Source organism: Pongo pygmaeus, chromosome 1, assembly GCF_028885625.2.
Source record: "Pongo pygmaeus isolate AG05252 chromosome 1, NHGRI_mPonPyg2-v2.0_pri, whole genome shotgun sequence".
Classification (NCBI taxonomy): domain Eukaryota; kingdom Metazoa; phylum Chordata; class Mammalia; order Primates; family Hominidae; genus Pongo; species Pongo pygmaeus.
The window spans coordinates 37310101-37334443 of NC_072373.2; the positions used below are offsets into that span (position 1 = coordinate 37310101).

Here is a 24343-nt window from a genome sequence, read left to right on the forward strand (position 1 = left end):
CTCTGAAGTCATCCTTGATAACTCTCCCATACAGCCCCATATCTGATCCCTCAACATATTCTGTTGGCTCTGTCTTGTAAATATATCCAAAATTGAATGACTTCTCATCATAGCTTCTGCTACTACTCTAGTCTAAGTCACCATCATCACTTCCTGGATTATCTCAATGGCTTTTTAAAAGTAGCTTTTTGCTTTTAACCTGACCTCCTTAAAATTTATCCTCAACACAGGAGCAAGAATGATCAAGTTAAAAGTCAAATTATGATACTCTTCTGCTCTAAACCTTCTGGTGGACTTTTGTCTATCAAAATAAAAGCCAAAGTCTCACAGAATTTCATTTTCTACTACTATTCCCTCCCTTTCCTTTGCCTGCTGCAGCCCTAGGGGCCAGCCATGATAGCCTCTCTGAGGAAGAGAAAATATGCCAAGCATGCTCCTGCTTTAGGGCCTGTGTACTTTTATCTGCCTGGAATATTCTTCTTTAAAATATCTATGTGGCTTACTACTTCACTTTCTTTACTCAAATGCCATCTTGTCATTGAGGCCCCCCTGGTCACCTAATATAAAATTTTGATAGCATCCTTCACCCTTGCCCTTCTCCCTTTCCTATTTCCTTTATTCCTAAGCCCTTATTGTTATTTGACACAGTATATATTTTACTTTTTTATCTTGCTTATTGCCTCTCACACTAATATGTTAGCTCTATTTACATCTTCAGGATTTTTTATTCTTTTGTTCATTGCTGAATCCCTAGCAACTAAGAACAGGGCCCAGCACATACTGGGTGTTCAAGAAATATTTGTTGAATAAATCCACCACTGTAGTACCTTGTGTAAATGATAAACATAGTAGTGCTTGGGAAATACTAGTCAAAAAGAATGAATGGCAAGAAGATAGTGCTTTTCTTTAAAAACATAGCAAAGCAAGATCAAATCTAGCTTATTACTCTGTACTGTCGGACTAAACTAGTGAAACCATAAAAAACTTGCAAAGTATATGATATCCTTACCTAGGCCAGGTCTTGACTCTTTTTTCTTCTGAGAGGCCCAACCCACCGTGGAAAGTTTATCACCTCCTGGTTTCTCCTCTAAGCCTCTATTCAAGCGCCAGATTTTTAGTGTATTGTCATCAGAACAGGTAGCAATCTAAGAGGGAGTACCAAGAAGGGAATTAAGAAATTTCAATCAAAGATTCAAAATACATTAAAAAATAGGTGTGTCTTAAGGCCTTGTGCCTGGAGAATTATTTTGTCTAATAAACAGGATATAGAAAATAATATCTTAAAGATCATGTACATCCATTTCTTGCTTTCAGGAATCATTCCAGATTTCCAACAAAGCTGACTCTTTAGTTTCTTCTTCATATACGTTCTACTAGTATGGCTTTTGTTACTGGTCATTTCTTATCTAAAGTTCTGGCTCTTTATCATCTTCTATATAAATACAAAATATGTAGTTAAGACACTCTTTTTACTCTTCTGTTAAATGATCAATCAGTATATGTTACCAACATTCAATTTCTACAACTTTCTTCTGAATTCTGCATGTTGTGCCACATTGCTAAAGTAATGGCACCATTTGCAAGATCAGACTTGGCCCATGACTCTAGTAGGCTGTGACAAGTAGAAGGAAACCATTCCTTTTGAGATTCTTTTTCAGATAGGTAAAGGAGCAATCTGGGAAAACAACAAGTTCACTAGGCTGAAAGAAGTTAAAAAATAACCTTTGCCCCTTTAAAAATATCTGACTATTCTCGATCTTGGTCCCAAGCCTTTTATGGCAGAGAAAGTCCAGCTTGAAGAGCTTGTGGCAAATGGCCACTGGTACCAGAGCTGTTCCCCAGGATTTGTTTATATAATTTCTCTATTTCAGTCACTAAAGAGAAAGAAAAAAAGAATACACGTTCTCTTAAGTCTTGGCCCCCAAGAGACTGGCAGCTTTTTCCTTTCCTTACTGGGAGGCCAAAAGAAGATGCACATATTTAACTGTTCAATATGAAATGTTTGGAATCTCACAGTTCCACTATAGTTTATTAACAACAGTTATTTGCAGAGCACCTACTATGTGTCTGGTAGTTTACATTCTTTATCTTATTTAATTCTCACACTCTAAAAGCTTTGTACTCAAATAATCTCATATGCAAAATGGGAATAAAGTTATTTGCCCAAAGTAACCACAATCAAATGGAAGCGCTAGAATTTAAACCCAGCTTTCTCCTATTCCAAATGCCAGACATTAAAAACACAAAAACAACACAAACCATATTTTACTTTCCTAATTCTAGGCTTGGGATGAAATTATTTTTAAGACTTAAAAAAGTAGCCAATAAATTAGTATAGGTAAACAGCCCTGCTATTTCCTTTGAGCACAGGAAATAAGGATAATTAATATATGATGTTTGAGATGCATAGGGGTAAGGATAATATATGACGATTGAAAAAAAGATAACATAATTAACGGAATAATTCGAAAATCATTCAACTTAGTAAGTTCCATGAAGATGCAACACTCCATGTTAAAAGAAGTTACATGGAATCTCAGAGGAAAAAATATCATTAATATGTAATTTTGGGTGATTAAAGTAATGACTTAAAAAAAAAGAAAAGGTCTGCCATGAAGTTGAGCACAGAAATGGTAACAAGAATAAGGAGAAATCCACAGCAATACTGGAAGCTAGCAGGGATGCCACAAATAGACCAGACCATGAGAAGTTTCTGGAAGATAAAAAACAGATGGGAACAATAGGCAACAAAACCTCAAAACGTCATATGTGAAAGGGGAGACCTCCACAGAAATAAGATTACCTGTAGAACCCAGAATAACTCAAAGACCAGAGGCAATGGGGTTTGGGAGAATGACTGGAACTTGAGCTACTATTATATGAAATTCCAATATATACATAGTTTTTAATGTTTCTGGCCTTTCTCCATTTTAGGCTTTTTTTATTTCTTAAAGTGTCACTATAAAAAAATTAAAAGGTGGGCATATTGTCTTCTTTCTGGAGTATCTAAAACATTTCAGACCTACTTACATAGTTTAGCAATAGATAACCTAACATGTTAAGACTTCACAGTAACCATTTTGTTAGCCATATGTGAAAACCCAAATTGGGCTGTCAAGATGCTACCTTTAATATACTACATTGATAATATCTAAAAAGTAAAAAAGACTAGTTCTTACCTTAGATTGTATTTTTATCTTAGATTTTAATAGAAAATTTTAATTAAGTTAACAACTTAATTCTACATTTAGGAAAGAAATAACTCTAGGGAACCAGAAATCTATCCTTATTTCACAGGGCATAATACCATTATGGTATGGGTACAGAAAAGCAGAATATGCCTGAGTAATGTGAATATAGATCCTGGATGGCCTTTAGGTCTTTAAAATCTCAACTTAAACATAAAAAATTTATATCATTCTCAAAACAAACCTTAGAAAAACCTATAAACCTGTGATCTACATTTTAAACCAACTATAGAGATTCATTTACAAACCTTTGTGAAGTCAGACGGACACCAGCACACAGACGTGACCTCTTGAGAATGACCCAGGAGCACAGTAGGAGGTTGCCAGGGTGTGGAGACCTAGTCCAATCAAAAAGAAACAAGTCAGCAAAGCAATATTAGATTTCCCAGATAGAGGCCTTTGAATTCAGAAGTGTGTCTTAGAGAGCTTTAGGATTGTTACCAAAGGCCACTAGACCTGCCTAGCTATAGTTTGGGGAAAAAAAAAAAAAGATTTCCAATGGGCAATGAAATATTTGTTACTGATCTGGGAAAACACAATGAAAACAGTCAAAATAAGTAAATAACATGAGCTTACACACAAGGATAGTTCTTATTTCATATCAGGACAACCTAGCCATATATATTACCTAGCCATATATATTTTGACTAAAATTCAAGACTGGCATTGTCCCTTATTCCTTAGGTGGTAAACTTTCTGGAAGGATGTTATCCATCCTTAAGTAGTCAACTTGACAACTCAGTCCTGTTTTTACACAGCGCAGACATCTTCAGATCCCTAGTCAGCTACTTCTAGGAACACTAAATTAACTGTGAAACGTGAAGATTTCTGAAACATGCTACCAGCTCTCTTGGGACAAGAGAGCTCTTGGGGAAGAGCTCTCTTGGGTCTTCCTTCCAAAAGAAGACCATCATCTTGTCCCAACAGAGCTGGTCACTAACTTTTACAAAACTCAAAGTTATACTCCTTCATTTTGAGTTGGATAACCTTCATTCTGAAGGGGTATAGACTGTATTTTACATGGCATTTTGGTATCCTTTCTGGAAAAACTTTTTTTTCCTCTAAAACTATATTTCAGTTAATTTTCTGAGAGAAGGTTTGAATTTTCAAGTAAGTGTCACTCATATTTTATTTTAATATGGAAAGAAGGGTCACATTGTACTGTCCTGTACATGTGACTAAGAATCATATTTTTCCATCATCAGATGCCACCAGTTATGTACATTTGACAGCATCATACAGCTGACTCATTCAAGAGATGTCAGTCTCTTTCATAGGCCATGGGAATTAATCAGCACAATAAGGAGTACAAACTCACATAACTATTATTAGCATGTGTTTCAAAACAGCAAGGAGGTTGGGGCTGAGAGAAGTTATTCTCTTTTCATTTTCCTGAGGCTCTGAACCATGGCTCATTTGTATGAAGAAAGTGGAGGTGACTCTGGAATGATTATTTGTGAGAATGACTAAGTAAACTTAATAGATTCCCCAGATTATAGTTAAGAGATCTGACACACTGATTGATAAGGTTATTCAACTCAATCATTAATACTCCTCTCTTGGCTTAAATGGTACATATGCAACAATTCAAAAAGCAAAAGAAGACAAAGAGCAGAGTCTAACTTGTCTTGCTGAGTTAATTAAAATTTATCAGAAAGGAAGCTTTTTCCACATCTACAGGAATCTCACTTACTGTCTACTCCTACAATGGCACAGAGATAATTCATTCTTTCATAAGGTAACATATTTTAGAAAAGACTTTGAAGATCGTCTCTAACTATCCCAGTAGTCACAAAAATTTTCCTTTCCTCCTCCGTTTGGGATGGCCCCAGTCTATTAAGTTTCTCTTCACCCAAGGTCCAAACAGGTCTGGTGCAGCAAATTAGAAGGGAGAGGAAATCCTCAAGTCCTACTGAGCATCCCTGGTAGAAACACATTATTCTCTTCCATTTATTCACCCTGCTTATTGCCTTTAGCTTTTAATTTAATGATATTGGTCCTTTCTCAGTTTCTGTATTATAATACCTAGGAGAACCTAAATGTGTACACCAAGGATTAAAATAAGTTTCAAAAAACCCGCTAAATACCCACCAATAGAATATATGCATATTTTTGCATTTATCTATAGGGTTTCAGAGAAAAAAAGAAACAGACCCATTAGAAAAACATTTTGGAATATGATAACAAGGTATCAATGATGACAGTAAAAGTCTAAGCCAGGCACTTTACATAGCATTAAAAGTGGGGGGAAGGTTCCTCAAAAAGTTAAACAATTATATGACCCAGCAATTCTATTCTTAGGAATAGAATTCTGTTCCTACACTCCCAGGAGAATTAAAAACCTATGTTAAACAAGAACTTATACACAAATGTTTATAGCAGCTTTATTCATGTCAAAAAATGGAAACAGCTCAAATGTCCATCAACTGATGAATGAATAAACAAACTGTGGTCTATCCGCACAATGGCATATTATTCAGTCATAAAAAGGAGTAAGTACTGACACATGCTATAACATGGATGAACCTTGATGATATTATGCTAAGTAAAAGACGTCAGACACAAAATGCTGATTTTGTATGATTCCATTTATATGAAATGTCTAGAATAGCAAATCCATAGAGACTGAATGTAGTTTAGCAGGTGTTGGGGAGGAAGAGGGAATTAGAGAGTGACTGTTAAAGGACACGGGTTTTTTTCTGCTGTGATGATGTTTGGGAATTAGATAGTGGTGATGTTGGGACAACACTGTGATTACAATAGTAACTACTCTATTGTAAACTTTAAAATGACTAAAATGGTGAATTTTATGTTATATGAATTCTATCTGAATAAGGAAAAATGGGAGGAAGGGCGTGTTATGGGTTAAAATGAGAAACTAATGTCTAACATGTTTTTATGAACTTTTATGCTTTGATAGTTTAGGACTATCCTAGGGTATAGTATGACTACTTCAAGAAAGATTCATTTCTTCTAATGAGATTCAGGTGGCTTTTAAATCCTTCATTTTTATTCAAATAAATTTTTATTTATTGTCCCTACATTATTATAAGAACATTATCATAATTACGTAACTTCATTTTTTAAAGCTTCCTTTCCCTTTTAAGTAGGAAGGAGACTATTAAGTCTAAGAGACATTTATATCCATGCATTTTGGAGATGCTCAGACACAGAAGACTGTCCTCTCTTACATATTCTACTTTTTGTAAAATAAAGACTTTAATTCAAGGCACAAAGAATCCCAAAGTTAAATCTCCTAGAACTAAGAAGGTACCTCTAGAAGTAAGTGGCTCTAACCTACAGATGTCATAAAGTTATTTTGTGTACTGAAACATACAAAGAATATCAGCACTTTTCCTCACAAAATCTCTTCTCTGCCCAGTTGGAAACCAAGTCTAATCTTTATTTCTGCCATGAGATCATTTACACTTCCTAAAGTGTCAGGCTCAACGTTTCACCAGTCAGTGGTAGAATGACTATGCCAAATCAGTTTATTTATAACCACTTCGATGCTATTCAGTGGCTATATCAGAAACAAACCAGAGAAAAGAGAATGGGGTGGGGGTGGGACAATAGTTAGGAAATTAAAAAGAAAAGGTATAATACTAAATCTTTTTAAGTCTTGGGCCTCAATATCAGTCCGAATATATTATATTTCCCCTTTGCTGGGCAGTAGTGAGGATTAAAAGGCCATTCTCTTCTGTCTTAAGATACAAAACTCCATTCTATTTTGTTTTCTTGTGCCCATGGGCTTTTGGCTTTTTAGCATAGAAAAAATTCCAATACTTAAGAGAATTCTGACTTTTTGAACACGTAGAAGAGCAATCTAACAGCCTGGATACTCAGCTTGAATGGAATTGCTCTTAAAATACCACTCCTTTTTTTAATCATGGAAAAGAGAAACTGAGCCACCTCACTAGGCAAATTCAAATTTAGGAGGTGCAAGCTTGCCAGGATCTCAAATATCAGAGCCTGTACAGCAAGTTATGTGTGGACAGGCAGAAGAACATCACGTCTGAACCACGTCATTCAACACTGACATGTGACCCAGCCTAGGAATTAAAAAACGGTAACCCATGTATGTGGTAGCCACTGATTCGTTGTCTGAAAATGGCTTAGAAACAACGGCCAACTATATTTAGTGTATATCTTTAAAGGCAGGAAGTATTCCCACAACCTTCATTCCCTGAAACAAAATTTTAAAAAGGCCTTTGCGCTAGAGAAGAGGAAGGAACTTAAAGAATTGTCAAGAAAACTTTACACACATACACATAATATATAATTGTATACATAATTATGTATATATAAAATTTAAAAATTTATTAAGAATTTAAAAACTATCAAAAAGCTATACAACACACATGTAATTGTATACATAATTATGTACATATAATTAAAACTTAATTAAGAATAATTTAAAAAGAATGATCAATACATAAGTATTTTTTGAATTATTCTTATATGCTTATTGTGATGTTTGAAAAAAATTTTTTTTTTTTTTAACAAGAAACAAACTTTAAAAGATACAGACCTGTGGTAGGAATAAAATCCTCTAGTTAAGTTGGGAGCCAAAGTGGAGAAGGAAACATAGGCAAGACAGTGAGCAAAGAAGAAAGGAAAAAGGTAGCAAAATAAGCATTAAGACCAAATTTGAAACTGAAAATTTTAAATATAAGACAGAGCATTAGTGCCAGCGACATAACATTTTAAAGTTAAAATCTCAAGTAAGAAGAATATTATAAAGAGGAAACTCCATCTTGTGATGGAGTCAAGTATATACTTTATAGGCATTTAAAAATATAATAAAACAAAGAAATATGCTTGTAGAAAAAGGCAGGCCCAACATAGAAGCATCTTGGATAGAGCAACATCTCCATCCTGTGACTATTTAGGATATTGTTAGTAAAATTTTAATAAAGTAGTGTTGCATTTTCGCAACTCCAGTTATATAGAAATCACTTTTCTTTTGTACTTCCCTCAGGATTGGAAGAAACTAAGCTGAAGAATTATGCTTCATACTAAACAGGTTTTACCCCTGTCCTAAAAAAAATTAGCAATATTACTTTCTAGAGCTTGGCAGGATAAAGAATGATATAACTTTCTAAAGAATGATATAACTTTCTCTTGAGAAGGGATTTGATACTATCAGAACTATGGGATCTATGAAGTTTTAGACGTTATGACTTTAAAACCCAAAATATGTGAACTCTAATCATCCAATTCACTGATGTCAAAGACATTTATGAAGTTACAGGGAAATCTAGAAGATAACTAATTCTTAGTCATGGGTAAACAATGCCTTAATGATCATTCTCTGAATTCCCAGAACATTTCCATAATTAATTATTCCTTCAAGAGACATTTTTCAGTAATAAGCAACTGCTACCTGTTGTGTAACATTTTTATTTTCTCCACTGGACTTCAAATGGACAGCTCTAAATTTCTTAGCTTACAGTAGACACTTTAGAATTACTGTTATTAAAAAAGTTACTTAAAAGATTATTGGCCAGGCATGGTGGCTCACGCCTGTAATCCCAGCACTTTGGGAGGCCGAGTTAGGCGGATCACGAGGTCAGGAGATCAAGACCATCCTGGCTAACATGGTGAAATCCTGTCTCTACTAAAAATACAAAAAAAATTAGCCGGGCATAGTGGCGGGCACCTGTAGTCCCAGTTACTCGGGAGGCTGAGGCAGGAGAATGGCGTGAACCCGGGAGGCAGAGCTTGCAGTGAGCTGAGATTGTGCCACTGCACTCCAGCCTGGGCGACAGAGTGAGACTCCATCTCAAAAAAAAAAAAAAAAAAAAGATTAGTAAATAATGCTATTAAATATATAAAAATCTGATAAAGCAGCCATATCTACTTTAGTGGCCTGAAGATCAGCTACTTGTAAGGAGAGAATAAAGAATAAATTAATCATAAAAATATTTTTGAGTTTCTGTTTTGTGCAAGGCTCCATGGGTGATTCAAGAACAGGATCCTAGGGATCAAAATACTGTATTCTGAACGAGAGTTTGAAAACATAGGGCAGCAAGTCAGTATAGCATGTTTTCCAGGATGCAGGACAAAGTAGTTAAGTTTCTTACCACCCTCTGAATTCTCAATTTCCTAATAATTTGTGAAACAGAGGATACGAATTGTCAATTTCTGACAAGCTATGGCCCTGCAAGTGTCATACATTCTGTAGCAAAGTAAGGTTTCAGTTATACTAAGAGCCAAGAGCAACCTTTACTAAATATCTGATGCAGGAATAGTATAGCATGTGGTTACATTAAACTTACCTCATATTGGACAGAACAAATATTTGCAAGAATACTTTAGTCTAACACTTGTGGGTGAAGTTTAGCAACTTACCTTCCATATGTAGGCAGCTTCATCACTTGAGCCACTGACTAAAAACTGGTCATCTGGACTAAGGCTGGATTTTACATAAAAGGTAGAGTTCTGGTGTCCATTGAAAATAGCCACTGCCAGAGGAAAAAAACCAAATTTCTTGGCTCTTGTTATTTCTAGTGGTCAAATGGATATAGACAGCATATATATTTTAACAAGTTTTATCACTGTATTGCCTATTGAAGCAGATGATCTAGCTTTATCCATCAAATACAAGGGAACTGGACATTGGCAGAAAAATGAAACCCTAGAAGGAAGCTTTATATTAGATCCAATCTCATGAACTCAGTCTGCGTACTTGGTATGAAAATGGTGATATCAAGAGAAAAAAATCTGATGGAAAACATTCCTTAAAAAAAGAATCCAGCCAATGTCCAACTTGCAATAAAATGCCTTTATAAGACCCTCTCTCTCTAGCCCAGGGTAGGATTTTTTCCACTGCATAATATATTCATCTAATTTCCCCTTAGACTTCAGGCCTCTTGAGGATAAATTTTATATCTTACTTTTTCCTCACTAGACTTTATAGTGCTTTGAACAGAGTAGATCCTCAAACATTTGTTCCATGAAAAGGAAAAAAAAAAATCAGTGAAAAGTATCATTTGAGTTCTGGTTAAAACTTACTAATAGCTTATCTGGGATGTGAGAATCATTTTAATCCAGCACTTTAAGTAGGCTGAATGGTGGAAGAGCTAGTGGGGTAAACTATGTTTATATGTACTAGATTAGGCACTAGACTAGGTTTAGCCTTCTCACTCTCAATGGCAAAAGGGCAGGTAACCCAATCTAGCATATGTTCTTGACAGGTTCTTCTATCTTAAGAAGGTCAAAACCTGAGGCCTCTGACATCAGAACACTACTAGGAAATACAAGAGAAAAATCTCAATTATTGGAGAATTTAAGGATACTTTTAGGCAGGAAAAAACAATCACACTCCAGAGAAAAAAGTATTAGTAGGGGACTTAACAGCTTTCCGTAAGTGCTCACAGGAATCTCTTCCATTTTCTAGAATAAAGCTGGAAAAGAACTTTGCATTTATAGCTTTAAAGGAAAAAGCTACGCAGGCATAGCAAATACTCCTCACATCAGACATTTTTACTGTGAAAGTGAGGCAGGATATGCATCAATTTGTATACACCTATTATCACTGCAAAATATACAAGCTCCTTTATTCTGAACATTGTTCTAAAATTGTAATTTTTAATCTTCCTCAACTCTCAACCATGAATGGAAAACTCTAGCCTGAATTTCCCACTACACCTGTAAGTATTTATTGCCCTCTGCTGGTCTAAGAAAGGCTGGTATGATATGCACTGTAAATGTTTAAACCTTGCTAAAAATCCTCCTAAAATGTATGTTGCCTTTAATGAGCTCAATTTAATCTTGCTTTGGTGATCTGGGCTCTTAAAGTACTTCAAAGTCATCCTTATGAACATATAAACACCATAATACAAAGCATGGTAGATCAAGTATCGAATCCAAGATTGATTCAGAAGTTTTGAAAAGGACAAGTAATTACAAGACGTTACACACACACACACACACACACACACACACACACACACACACACGGCTGTCATTCAATTTTTTTTTTTTTTTTTTTGAGACAGGATCTTACTCTGTCACTCAGGCTGGAGTGCAGTGGCAAGATCATGGCTCAATGAAGACTCAAACCTCCCAGGCTCAAACAATCCTCCTACCTCAGCCTTCCAAGTAGCAGGACTACAGGTGCGTGCCACCACATCCAGCTAATTTTTTGCATCTTTTTGTCAAGATGGGGTTTCACCATGTTGCCCAGGCTGGTCTCAAACTCCTGGGCTCAAGCGATCTGCCCAGGAGTTTGAGGTTTATAAACCCAGGGCTTGGGTTTATAGGTGTGAGCCACCATGGCCAGCTGTCATTCAATTTTTAAGGAACAAATCGATCTATTAATCTATCTACCTATCTATCCATCTGAGCAAATGAAATTAAATAGAAGCACAGAAAAGGTTTACTAAATTATTAGCGAAGTGTTGGACAGCAGGACACTAAACTCAAGGACCTTTTCAGTGCCACACTGTAGCAAAAATTTTACAGAAAGAGCTCTTGTACATCTGATAATATAATCAGGATTAGGCTTTATCTTTCAAGGAAAGATGTTGAAAAGTCTATTTTATTTGACTAACTAAATTAGCAGTTCTCCAAGCTCAGATTCCATTAAGGAAAATAGCAAAAGAAACACCTCTTCCCTTTTCTAAATACTATTGCTCCTGTTTAGAGAAAACCAGACCCAGTGCAAAGCATCACAAATGCGGACTATGATGCTGCCACCGATACTAAAGTCCTAATAAGATTGCTTGGGGTGATCTTTGGAAACTTCTGTAAGATCTCAGCTAAAATGACAAGTTCTGGGCCGGACATGGTGGCTCACACCTATAATCCCAGCACTTCGGGAGGCTGAGATGGGCGGATCATGAGGTCAGGAGTTTGAGACCAGCCTGACCAAGGTGAAACCCCGCCTTTACTAAAAATACAAAAATTAGCCAGGCCTGGTGGCGGGCGCCTGTAGTCCCAGCTACTTGGGAGGTTGAGGCAGGAGAATAGCGTGAACCCAGGAGGCGGAGGTTGCAGTGAGCTGAGATCGAACCACTGCACTCCAGCCTGGGCAACAGAGTGAAACTCCATCTCAAAAAAAAAAAAATTATATATGTATATATATATATATAAATAAAACAAGTTCTCTACTTGAGATTTCTTGTTTATCAGCACATTTCACTTTAGTGGAAACTGGGTAACTCTGAGGATTTGTTATGGAATTCAAAGTGTTTTTGAAAGATCTATAGATGAGGAATAACCAGGCTAAGATGTTGCTTAAGAAATTGATGTTCTTAAAAATAACGTAACCCAAATAACTCTCTTAAAGCATGCCTGAGGCTGGTGATTTGGAAGAGGGAGGGGAGAGGATTAAAAAAAAGAGGAAAGCATGCTTGAGAAACTTGGGTTTTCTTTTAAAAACTATCATTTATTTATTAGTTTTAGTTTTAAGTATCAGATTCTATTTTTAAAGTTTTGAGGGAAAAAAAAAGGTTAGGCTGGGGAAAACATCTAGAAATAAAAGGGCCTCTAACATTAAGGAGAAGGCTGAGGTAGGCTGAAACTATTTTGGGGGTCTGAAAAATTCAGCCCCCTAATTTTAACCAGCAGCCCCTAAAGAGGACAAAAGCTGAGCAGAAACACTTTATCTACTCCACAGCTTATTAAACCAAAAATTGAGAGAATTCTAAATATAGGCCAAAAGGCATAATTTCAGGAGATACTCTCTGTTAAAATAAAATTAAGTCACCATGTAAAGCACGATTCAGCTTACTTATGAAATCATCACAAGGAATGGTACACTTATGAAATTATCACTGGATGTAATCAAAGATGCCAAAGTCCTCATATGGCTTAATAAGTTCAGTTTAGAAGAAAACCCATTAAATTATCATTACCAAAAAAAGCCCATAATGGTTTCCTGGTAAGAGAATTTGAATGACTAATATCTTACCTGGAGAAGTCTTCAACCCAGTCATATTAAACATGTAGATGTTATCATCTGTGCAATTAGCAAATAAAGTAGAGCCAGTGGAATCCAAAATCAGACTTGAATATCCTGGAAAAAGGAAACTTAAGTTAGCATGTCCTGATGATGGTGAGTAGATGTGAGGTTAAAATGTAGAGACAAAAATAGATCATTTCATAAGAATCATCATCAGAAGTCTTTGTCCCCAAAATATACACAAACCAAAAACATTCTTCTGAGTTTTTATCTTTTGAACTTCACATATTAGAATTTTTCATATCAATGTTACTGGAAACTAGCCTTTTTTTTTTTAAACAAAAATTCGTATCTCCCCAAAAGACCTATACAAAGGCTTACCAAGTTTTCGAGTGCTGCTACCTGGGTACAGGAAAGACTTGGATGCTATGGGTTCTTGTCGATAAGCAGTATAATTCTTACGTAAATCCCATACTTTGATTATCCTAAAAACCAAGGCAAATAAATATTTTGTAGACCTTCTTCCAACCCCAAACAACTTCAATTACACTAAATGTGAAATGACTTTTAATCTAACTCCTCTGGCACATTAATTAGGTACAGTAAGGATACTTCATTGGGAAACAAATTAAAGTATCTTATACTGTTGTCTCCAATATCAGGCTTATAATTCTGACAGAACGGAAACAGATGTGATTTGACCCAGTGATGGGTTACTGGAGTTTACTCTAAGGGAACGGAAAAGGAAGATGAAGGCTGAGTGCCAATAGTAATTGTTCCATTGTTTTTAGAAAAAACACTTCCTAAGCCTTTAATATTCTGCATATATCCTTTGATATCATAAGTAGCAAGTTCTGTCCCTGTGGTTATATCTCCATACATAACTCCTTAAATAATCTAAACAAATTGTTCTGTGAAATAAAGTATTTTTTCATTTCATCTATTGAGATAATTGTCTTAATCCTCTACTTCTAGCATGAAGACAACTTGAAAACACAGACCTGATATGAAATGACAGTATTCTTGGAAACAAACAGAGCAACCTTTAGATAATCCTTCATTCCTGCCTGAGAATTTGGTTCAGAGGGTTTTAGTGCCCAGAGGACACAATGGAAATCCTAGTTTGGTAAGCCATCATCTTTTAAATTAAAAATTTTAAGCGAAGGATGCCTTGAGAGATATAATAGGAAGGAAGCTTAAAAAGAAAGAGTCTCCATTTGCAAAGAATTAATATTCTACAATGCAACCAACCAACAAGCATCACAGAACAGACTTATTTGGAAGCCAAGAATTCAGACTAATCATGGATGACAGGTATGTGAAAGTCATTAGACCTTACTATCATCAATCTAGTTAGATTACTCTCAGAAATGTCAATTACATCCCCAGAATCAGATTTCTTCTTTTAGGATATTCTTAAACCTGAAAAAGACAAAACCCAAAGTAACAGAAATTTTACTCTTCAAAATGAGAATTAGTGACTAAATTATATTGCATAAGGCAAGCAAGCTACCCAGCCAGCTCCTTTTCTAAGATAGCAACAGCAGCTACCACTGCTCTTATGTGCTAGACAATGTGCTAAGCGTGACATATCTATTCTTTCATTTAATTATCCAGCAAGAGTCCTTCACCTAGGTATTTTCCAGTGTGATCTATACTTCCTTTTCTCAGTTGGGGTACTTGCTATGTTGACAGCTGAAAGCACACACATTCAATTATAATGAGACTATGTGACTGACTCATCACAGCTCATAAAAAAGATCTTGTCGGAAGAAAAAAGAAATAGACTCTTACCCATCCACAGCTCCTGCTGAGACTAAGGTATTCTCGTCTTGAAAGAGGACCACAGTAACACTTTGTTGGAAATCCTGATAGCACAAGAAAAGAAAAAGAAGAAGATTCTATCTTGGGCATCATAATCTTTACCATCAAGAGAACAAGGTGCTAAAAAACAACTTTTCTCCCCAGACTGGCTTAGATGATGTCTTCTCTAATAATCTCAATCAGGTATATATGCTAACCAAGAGGTAATTTTAGCAAGGATCATTAAGTTTTAGTATACAGTGTTAATATTTCCACTTATACTCAAAAAACAAACTGGTGACTAAAAGATTTTGCTTGTCTGAGCCTACTGCATCTACTTAGACTCAGCCCTACTAATAGGCTGTGTGTATCCTTAGGAAACTTATTTAACTTTCTTGTGCCAGTTTAATCTCTAAAATGTTGCTGTCTACCTAGATTATCATATAGGAGTATCAAAAGAATTATGAATAAAAGATTATTACATGCCCTGAAAAAGAGGCCCAGTGGAGTCGTACCTCCTAACTGCTATTACTTAACAAGTTATCTTGGCTCAGAATCGGATTAAATGTCTGAAATGTTACTCGTTTTAACTTCATATGGCCTCCACTATCTGCTTCCATTCATGCTTGTGTCCTGTTCACAGTGTATAGTTTTAAGTCTTAATGTCTTAGCAGTCATACTTCCCCCAAAATATTAACTTGTACCCTACACACCAGGAATATGAAAAAAAAATTACATTAAAGTGAGAAAAAGAGCAATTTTTTAAAGAAAAAGGATATATTATGGGCATTGTTTGAGCTCTGACTGTAAGTTATTAGAGTGGTACTATGTTCTACCCATGTGTTTCTCAATATATTTAACAGTATTTTGTCAAATGCTTAAAAATAAGCTGGCCGGGCGTGGTGGCTCACATCGGTAATCCCAGCACTTTGGGAGGCTCACGAGGTCAGGAGATCGAGACCATCCTGGCTAACACGGTGAGACACCGTCTCTACTAAAAATACAAAAAATTAGCTGGGCGTGGTGGCGGGCGCCTGTAGTCCCAGCTACTCGGGAGGCTGAGGCAGGAGAATGGCGTGAACCCGGGAGGCAGAGCTTGCAGTGAGCCAAGATCGCGCCACGGCACTCCAGCTTGGGTGACAGTGAGACTGTCTCAAAACAAAAAACATATTTTTCTGTAGTTTGTATTACGAAAACAACAGGTATTCTTTCCCCTTAGAAAACTGCATCACAGTACTTAATATGCTTCTTCAAACTACTCCTCCCCCACTTTTCCTTATGAATTCCACTATACTATAGGGGTGTGTGTGTGTGTGTGTGTGTGTGTGTGTGTAGAGAGATTTTTAGGGATGAGTAAGGTGAATTTTTAACATGTGCCTCAGGCAACTCTGATGCACACAGTATTTGAAGTGATGGCTATCTCAATTATGTATGATCATTATACATAGTGTACCCCCCAAAATATGTCCAATTATGTTATCAATTTTTAAAAATGTAGATATTGAAATTTTAAAAAAAATCATCATTTTCTGCTTAATGGCATGAGACATCTTATGTTTAATTCAATCTAATTCTTTAAAACCAAAATAAATTTAAAGATATTTATCAACGAGGCTACATATAATATTTTAATTCCATCAATAATATAGGTAAATGGCATTATAATTCAGAACTAAAAATTAGAATTTGAGAACCACAAATGTAGGTACTGAATAAGCAATAAACCACTGATATCAAATGAGAATCATGAAGATTCTCATTCACTTAATCAATAGCCTCCCATTTATTCTATCCTACAGATAAGATCTGCACGCATGTATACATCTGTAAAATCTTACCACAGAAGGAGCAAGTCCTTTTGAATTCTGTTTCTTCTTGGGTTTTGAAGGGGTTTGCTTGTCTGAAGTATTGTGAGCTCCACTGATTTGATTCACTTGCCTATAAAACCCATCTGAAAGATATTCCAAGGAAATTTAGGTTTCAGGATTCTTACATGCTGAATATAACATGTGTACATAAAACTTCAACATTAAGTAATTTTTCACCAAGTTGGTGAAATTAGAAGCCAGCAGAGCCAGCTGCACTACATCTCCTGTGGTGAGACTATAATGTATAAAAAGGGAGAGATGTTTATAACAGCTTTAATAATTGCCCAAACTTGGAAACAACCAAGATGTCCTTCAGTAGGTGAATGGATAAACTGTGGTTCATCCAGACAATGGAATATTATTCAGCACTGAAAAGAAATGAGCTTGATAGCCATAAAATGACATGGAGGAAATGTGACTGTGGGAAGTAATAAGACCAGTGGTTGCCAGGGCTTAGAGGGAGGTAGGGACGAATAACTGGAGCACAGAGGATTTCTAGAGTAGTGAAACTATTGTGTATGATGCTACAATGGTGGACGCATGCCATTACACATTTGTCAATATCCACAGAATGTGTAATACTAAGAATATATAACACTGATGTAAATTATAAACTCTGAGTGACAACATGTGTTGACATAGGTTAACTGATTATAACAAATGTATCACTCAGGCATAGGATGTTGTCAGTGGGGAAGCCTGTGTGTGGGCAGGGCAGGGGCTATATGGGAACTGTACTTTCTGCTCAGTTTTGCTGTGAACCTAAAACTGCTCTACAAAATAAGGTTTATTAAAATTTTTCTAAATAATTTTATTATTTATTTCAAAATAGCTAGAAGAATGGGAGGCCGAGGCAGGCAGATTGCCTGAGGTCAGGAGTTCCAGACCAGCCTGGCCAACATGGTGAAATCCTGTCTGTACTAAAAATACACAACTAGCCGGGCGTGGTGGCATGCACCTGTAATCCCAGCTACTTGAGAGGCTGAGGTAGGAGAATTACTTGAACTTGGGAGGTGGAGGTTGCAGCGAGATGAGATCACGCCACTGCACTCCAGCCTGGGTGACAGAGTGAGACTCCATCTCCAAAAAAAAAAAAAAACAAAAAACAAAAAACAAGAAACAAAAAACTGGAAGAGAAGAATTGTAATATTCCCAACACAAAGAAAAGATAAATGTTTGAGGTGATGGATATCCCAATTACCCTGATTTTATCATTTAATGTTCTATATATGTATCAAGATATCACATATACCCCCCAAAATATGTAGAACTATGTTATCAATTTTTTAAAATGCAGACACAAAAAAAAATTTTAATAAATCAACTAAAAGTGAACAGTGAGATAATCATCATTGTCTGCTTAATGGCATCATGAGATAACCATGAGCTTATGTTTAATTCAATCTAATTCTTTAAAATCAGGCCAGGCCTGGTGACTCACGCCTGTAATTTCAGCACTTTGGGAGGCCAGGGTGGGCAGACCACTTGAGGTCAGGAGTTTGAGACCAGCCTGGCCAACACAGTGAAACTCCATCTCTATTAAAAAAATACAAAAATTAGCTAGGCGTGGTGGCGGGTGCCTGTAATCCCAGCTACTCAGGAGGCTGAGCTACAGGAACTGCTGGAACCCAGTGGGTGGAGAGTGCAGTGAGCCAAGTTCACGCCACTGCACTCCAGCCTGGGTGACAGAGACTCCATCTCAAAAATAATATTAATAATAATAAAAAAATTAAAAAAATTCTTAAAAACCAAAATAAATTTAAAGACATTTACCAGTGAGGCTGCGTATTAATATTTTTAAGTGCATCAATAATGTGGGTAAATGGCATTATAATTCAGAAGACAATATGAGATAAATACATGAGTGTAATACTTGTAACAATGACTAAGATCCTGAGATCTGGAACAGTGAGCAGAAATGGGGAATTATGAGTACATGCCCCCTGGTGGTAAGCAGATGAAATCACTAACTCTTTCACTCAAAATTAAGTACAGGGTAATCCCAAATCTCTTAAAATTAAAATAGATCTAGATAACCTTTTTTGTTGCACCTGGTATCCCAGACCATAATGTTGCCATCTCTTCCACCTGTACAGAATACAGCTGTGGGGAAATAAACAGATTATTAAGAGGTTAACAAAACCAGTCAATGACACATATATTTCAATTTAAATTTCCTAGACTATCTATTATGTGCTAGGTATTGTATCTGGCACTGGAGATCAAACATTTAAAAATATATGGCTCAATAACAAATAGGAAAAAAGATTACGAAGAGCTTGAGATGCTAATTTTGAACCAAAACTTTATAGAATCACCCGTTAATTTTTAAAACCCATATAAAGTATATAGTACAGTTGTAGTAAGAATAACAATCAAGAGTCAAAATACAGAGTGCTTCTTATTCTAAATGTTAGCTACTATCCCACGTGTTTTATAAAAATTATCTCAACCCTTGCTATCAACCTTATTAAGTAGGTACCAAGAGAGGCACAGAGAGGATAAGTAACTTGTAAAGGTATTCCTGGCAGTATGAATCCAGAGCTTACACTCCAAACCTCTAAACTGTATTGGCTCAGTATAAAAATATGGACCAGATCCGTATGAAGTTTGTAAAACAGGTTGCCTCTGGGATGCAATGAGATTGGAGAAGGCACTATAGGAGAACTTCAATTTATCTGTAATGTTTTATTCTTTAAAATTAAGCCAGAAAAAAACCCTGCTTCCTTTGTGAAAGAGTGAGCACTTAAACTAATCCACTTCCATTAGTTGTAAATGGGATAAAACACAAAAACGGCTACCTGAGGGCTCTGTGGAAACTGAATGAAAACATGCAATTTTTCTTACTGATACATAATATTTTACATATTTATGGGGTATATGTGATATTTTGATGCCTGCATAGAATGTGTTATGATCAAGTCAGGGTATCTGGGGTATCCATCACCTTGAGTATTCATCATTTCTATGTGCTGGGAACATTTTAAGTTCTCTCTTCTAGCTGCTTGAAATATACAATCATTTGTAAGGTGACAATAGTCAGGTATCGAACAATGGAACTTATATCTTCTATCTAACTTTATGCTTGTATCCATCAAGCAACCTTTCTTCATTCCCCCCTCACACCCACTCACTTTCCAGCCTCTGGTTATTTATCATTCTACTCTCTACCTCCATGATACTGTTTTAGCACCCACATATAAGTGGGAACGTGAAATTTATCTTTCGTGCCTGGCTTATTTAACATAATGTTGATGTGAATGACATTTCCTTATGGCCAAATAGTATTCAATTGTGTATATACTACATTTTAAAAACTTCTATTTGTTCGTTAATAGGTTGATTCCATATCTTGGCTATTGTGAATAGTGTTGCAATAATGTGACTGCAGTTATTCCTTTGATACAGTTTTTCTTTGGATCGATACCCAATAGTGAGACTGCTAGATCAATGGTAATTCTATTTGTGTTTTTTTTTTTTTTTGAGAAATCTGTTTTCCATAGTGGCTGGACTAATTTACATTTCCACCAACAGTGTACAAGAGTTCTCTTTTCTCCACATCCTTGCCAGCATGTTTTGTTTAATAATAGCCATTCTAACTGGGTTAAGATGATATCTCACTGTGGTTATTAGTCATGTTGAGCAGTTTTTCACTTACTTGTTGGCCATTTGTATGTCTTCTTTCACGAAATGTCTATTCATGGTCTTTGCCTACTTTTTTTTTTTTTGAGACAGGATCTCACTCTATCACTCAGGCTGGAGTACAGTGGTGTAATCACCGCTCAGGGCTTGGTGATCCTCTCATCTCAGCCCCACCAAGTAGCTGGGACTACAGTAGTACACCACCATGCCCAGTTAATTTTTTTGTATTTCTTTGTAGAGACAGTTTTATCACATTGCCCAGTCTGGGTTTGCCTACTTTTTAATATTTTGTCTTTTCTACTGTTGAGTTGTTCGAGTTCCTTGTATACATTCTACATATTATTCCCTTATCAGATAAATAGTTTGCAAATACTTCCCATTCAAAAGGTTTTGGCATGCAGAAGCTTTTTAGTTTATAGTCTAGTTTATCTATTTGTTCTTGTTGTCTATGCTTTTGAGTTCTTGGCCATAAAATCTTTGCCTAAACCAATATCCTGAAGTGTTTTCCCTATGTTTTCTTCTAGTAGTTTTATTGTTTCAGGTCTTACATTTAAGTCTTTATAATCCATCTTGATTTTTTTTTTTTTTGAGACTGAGTCTCACTGTGTCAACCAGGGTGGAGTGCAGTGGTGCTATCTTGGCTCACTGCAATCTCTGCCTCCTGTGCTCAAGCGATTCTCATGCCTCAGCCTTCCAAGGAACTGGGACTACAGGCACGCCTACCACGTCAAGCTAATTTTTTGTATTTTAGTAGAGGTGGCGTTTTGCCATGTTGCCCAGGCTGGTCTTGAACTCCTGGGCTCAGGCAATCCACCTGCCTTGGCCTCCCAAAGTGCTAGGATTACAGGCATGAGCCACCATGTCCGGCCTATCTTGATTTTCTTTAATATAGTGAGATAGAGGTACAGTTTCATTCTTCTGCATGTGGATACCCAGTTTTCCCAGCACCGTTTATTGTATGTTCTTGGCACCTTTATTGAAAATCAATTGGCTGTAAATATATGGATTTATTTCTGAATTCTCTGTTCTGTTCCATTGGTCTCTGTGTCTGTTTTTATGCCATGCTGTTTTAGTTATTATATTAGCTATATTCTTTTTGCTTAGGATTGCTTTGGCATTTGGGTTCTTTTTGGCTCCACATAAATTTTAAGATTGTTCTTTCTACTTCTGTGAAAAATGATGTTGGTATTTTGATGGGGATTGCACTGAATCTGTAGATTGCTTGGGGTAGTATGGCCATTTTAAAAATAATAATTTTTCCCATCCATGAGCATGAGGTCTCTTTCCATTTGTCTCCTCTTCAATTTCTTTGATCAGTGTTTCATACTTTTCCTTGTAGAGATCTTTCACTTCTGGCTAAATTTATTCCTAGGTGCTTTATTTTTTTGTAGCTATTGTAAATGGGATTGCCTTCCTGATTTCTCTCTCAACTAATTCATTATCGATGTATAGAAATGCTATTTTTTTTGTATGTTGATTTTTTATACTGCAACTTTTAATGAATTTATCAGATCTGACGTTTGTTTTTTTTTTTATAGAGTCTTTAAGTTTTTCTAGATATAAGATCATAACATCAGCCAAGGAAAATATGACTTCTTTTCCAATTTGGATACTTTTTACTTCTTTCTCTCATCTGATTGCTCTGGGTAGAACTTCCAGTACCATGTTGAATAGGAGTGGTGAAAAGTGTGCGTTCTTGTCTTGTTCCAATTCTCAAGGGAAAGGCTTCCAGCTTTTTTCAATTCAGTGTGGAGTTAACTGTGAGTCTGTCATATATAGCCTTTTTGAGATATGTTCCTTCTATGCCTAGTTGGTTGAGTTTTTTAATTCGGAGGGGATGCTGAATTTTATCAAATTATTTTTCTGTATCTACTAAAATGATCATATGGTTTTTGTCCTTCATTCTGTTGATGTGATGTATGTATCATGTTTATTGATTTGTGTATGTTGAGCTATTCTTGCATTCCTGGGATAAATCCCACTTGATCATGGTGTATTTTTTTTTTTTTTTTTAATGTGCTGTTGAATTCAGTTTGCTAGTATTCTGTTGAGGATTTTTGCATCTACGTCCATATGTTCTGTAGTTTTTTTGTGTGTGTCCTTGTCCTTGTCTGGTTTTGGTATCAGAATAATGCTGGCCTTGTAGAATGAGTTAGGGAGAATTTCCATCTTTTTCAATTTTTGGAATAGTTTGAGGAGAACTGGTGTTAGTTCTTTAAAAGTTTGGTAGAATTCAGCAGTGAAGCCATCTGGTCCTGAAGTTTTCTTTGTTGGAAGACTTTTTATTATTGCTTTGATCTTGTTACTATTGATTTGATCAGGTTTCCTATTTCTTTCTGATTCAGTCTTGGTAGGTTGTATGTGCCCTGTAATCTATTCATTTCCTCTAGGTTTTCTAGTTAGTGTATAGTTGTACACAATAGTTTCTGATGATCTTTTGTATTTCTGTGTTATCAGTTGTAATGTTTCCTTTTTCATTTCTGATTTTATTTAAGACCATCTTTCTTTTTTTTCTTGGTTATTCTAGCAAGTACTTTATTGATTTTGTTTATCTTTTCCAAAAACCAACGTTTTGTTTTGTTGACCCTTTTTCTTGTTTTTTTAAGTCTCTATTTTATTTAGTTCTGCTCTATTTATTATTTTCCTCTATTAATTTGGGGTTTGGTTTGTTCTTGCTTTTCTAGTTCCTTGAGGTACATTGTTAGATTCTTTTAAAGTCTTTCTACTTTTTTGGTATAGGTGCGTATTGCTATAAATTTTTTCCTCTTAGTACTGCTTTTATTGTATCCCATGGGTTATGGTATGTTGGGTTTCAACTTTCATTTGTTTCAAGAATTGTAAAAATTTCCTTCTTAATTTCTTCCTTGACCCAAGTCATTCATAATCATACTGCCTAATTTCCATGTATTTGTAGTTTCCAAACTTCCTTTTGTTGTTGATTTCTAGTTTTATTCCATTGTGGTCTGAGAAGATTCCTGATATTATTTCAATTTTTAAAAATTTGTTGAGACTTGTTTTGTGTCTTAACATGTGGTCTGTCTTGGAGAATATTCTGTTTGCTGATGAGAAGAATGTGTGTTCTGTAGCCGTTGGATGAAATGTTCTGTAAATATCTGTTAGGTTCATTTGGTCTAATGTGCAGTTTAAATCCAATTTTCTTTCTAGATATCTGTCTAATGCTGAGTGGGGTGGCTGAAGTCCTCAACTGTTATTGCACTGGAGTCTCTCCCTTTAGATCTAATAGTATTGGCTTTATATATCTATGTGCTCCAGTGTTAGGTATATACATGTTTAGAATTGATATATCCTTTGGCTGAACTGATTTATCATCATAGAATAACCTTCGTTTCTTCTTACTGCTTTTGACATAAAGTCTGTTTTATCTGATGTAACTATAGCTATTCTTGCTTGCTTTTGGTTTCCATTTGCATGTAGTATCTTTTTACATTCCTTTATTTTCAGTTTATACGTGTCTTCACAGGTGAGATGCATTTCTTGTAGGCAGCATATAATTAGGTCACATTTGTCTATTTGCTCAGTCTGTACCTTTTAAATGGAAAGTTTAACATGTTTACATTCAATGTTATTGATATGTGAAGGCTTATTCCTAACTTTATTGATTGACTTTTGGTTGTTTTGTATATCCTTTGTTCCTTCCTTTCTTTGGTACTTTTTATCATTGTGGTTTCATGGTATTCTGTAGTGGTAACATTTCAGTCTTTCCTCTTTCTTGTTTGTGTGTTTGCTTACCAGTAGTTTTTATATTTTCTTGTGTTTTCATGACAGTAGATATTGCTCTTCACTTCCCGGTATAAGACTCCTTTTAGTATTTTTTGTATGGCCCATCTACTGGTGATTAATTTCCTCAGCTT

General features: G+C 35.8%; 1 protein-coding gene across 2 annotated transcripts in view; it reads right to left on the bottom strand.

Moving 5' to 3' along the window:
• DTL (denticleless E3 ubiquitin protein ligase homolog) overlaps positions 1-24343 on the bottom strand; it is a 69305-nt gene that overhangs the window by 23639 nt on the left and 21323 nt on the right. For both annotated transcript variants that reach the window (XM_054457560.2, XM_063672258.1), the window contains 8 exons: positions 18867-18932; positions 16800-16912; positions 14953-15026; positions 13540-13643; positions 13168-13272; positions 9603-9715; positions 3497-3586; positions 1010-1145 (listed from right to left, as the gene is read on the bottom strand). In XM_054457560.2, coding sequence (XP_054313535.1) covers positions 1010-1145; positions 3497-3586; positions 9603-9715; positions 13168-13272; positions 13540-13643; positions 14953-15026; positions 16800-16912; positions 18867-18932 — 801 coding nt within the window. The remainder of the gene's footprint in view (positions 1-1009; positions 1146-3496; positions 3587-9602; positions 9716-13167; positions 13273-13539; positions 13644-14952; positions 15027-16799; positions 16913-18866; positions 18933-24343) is intronic.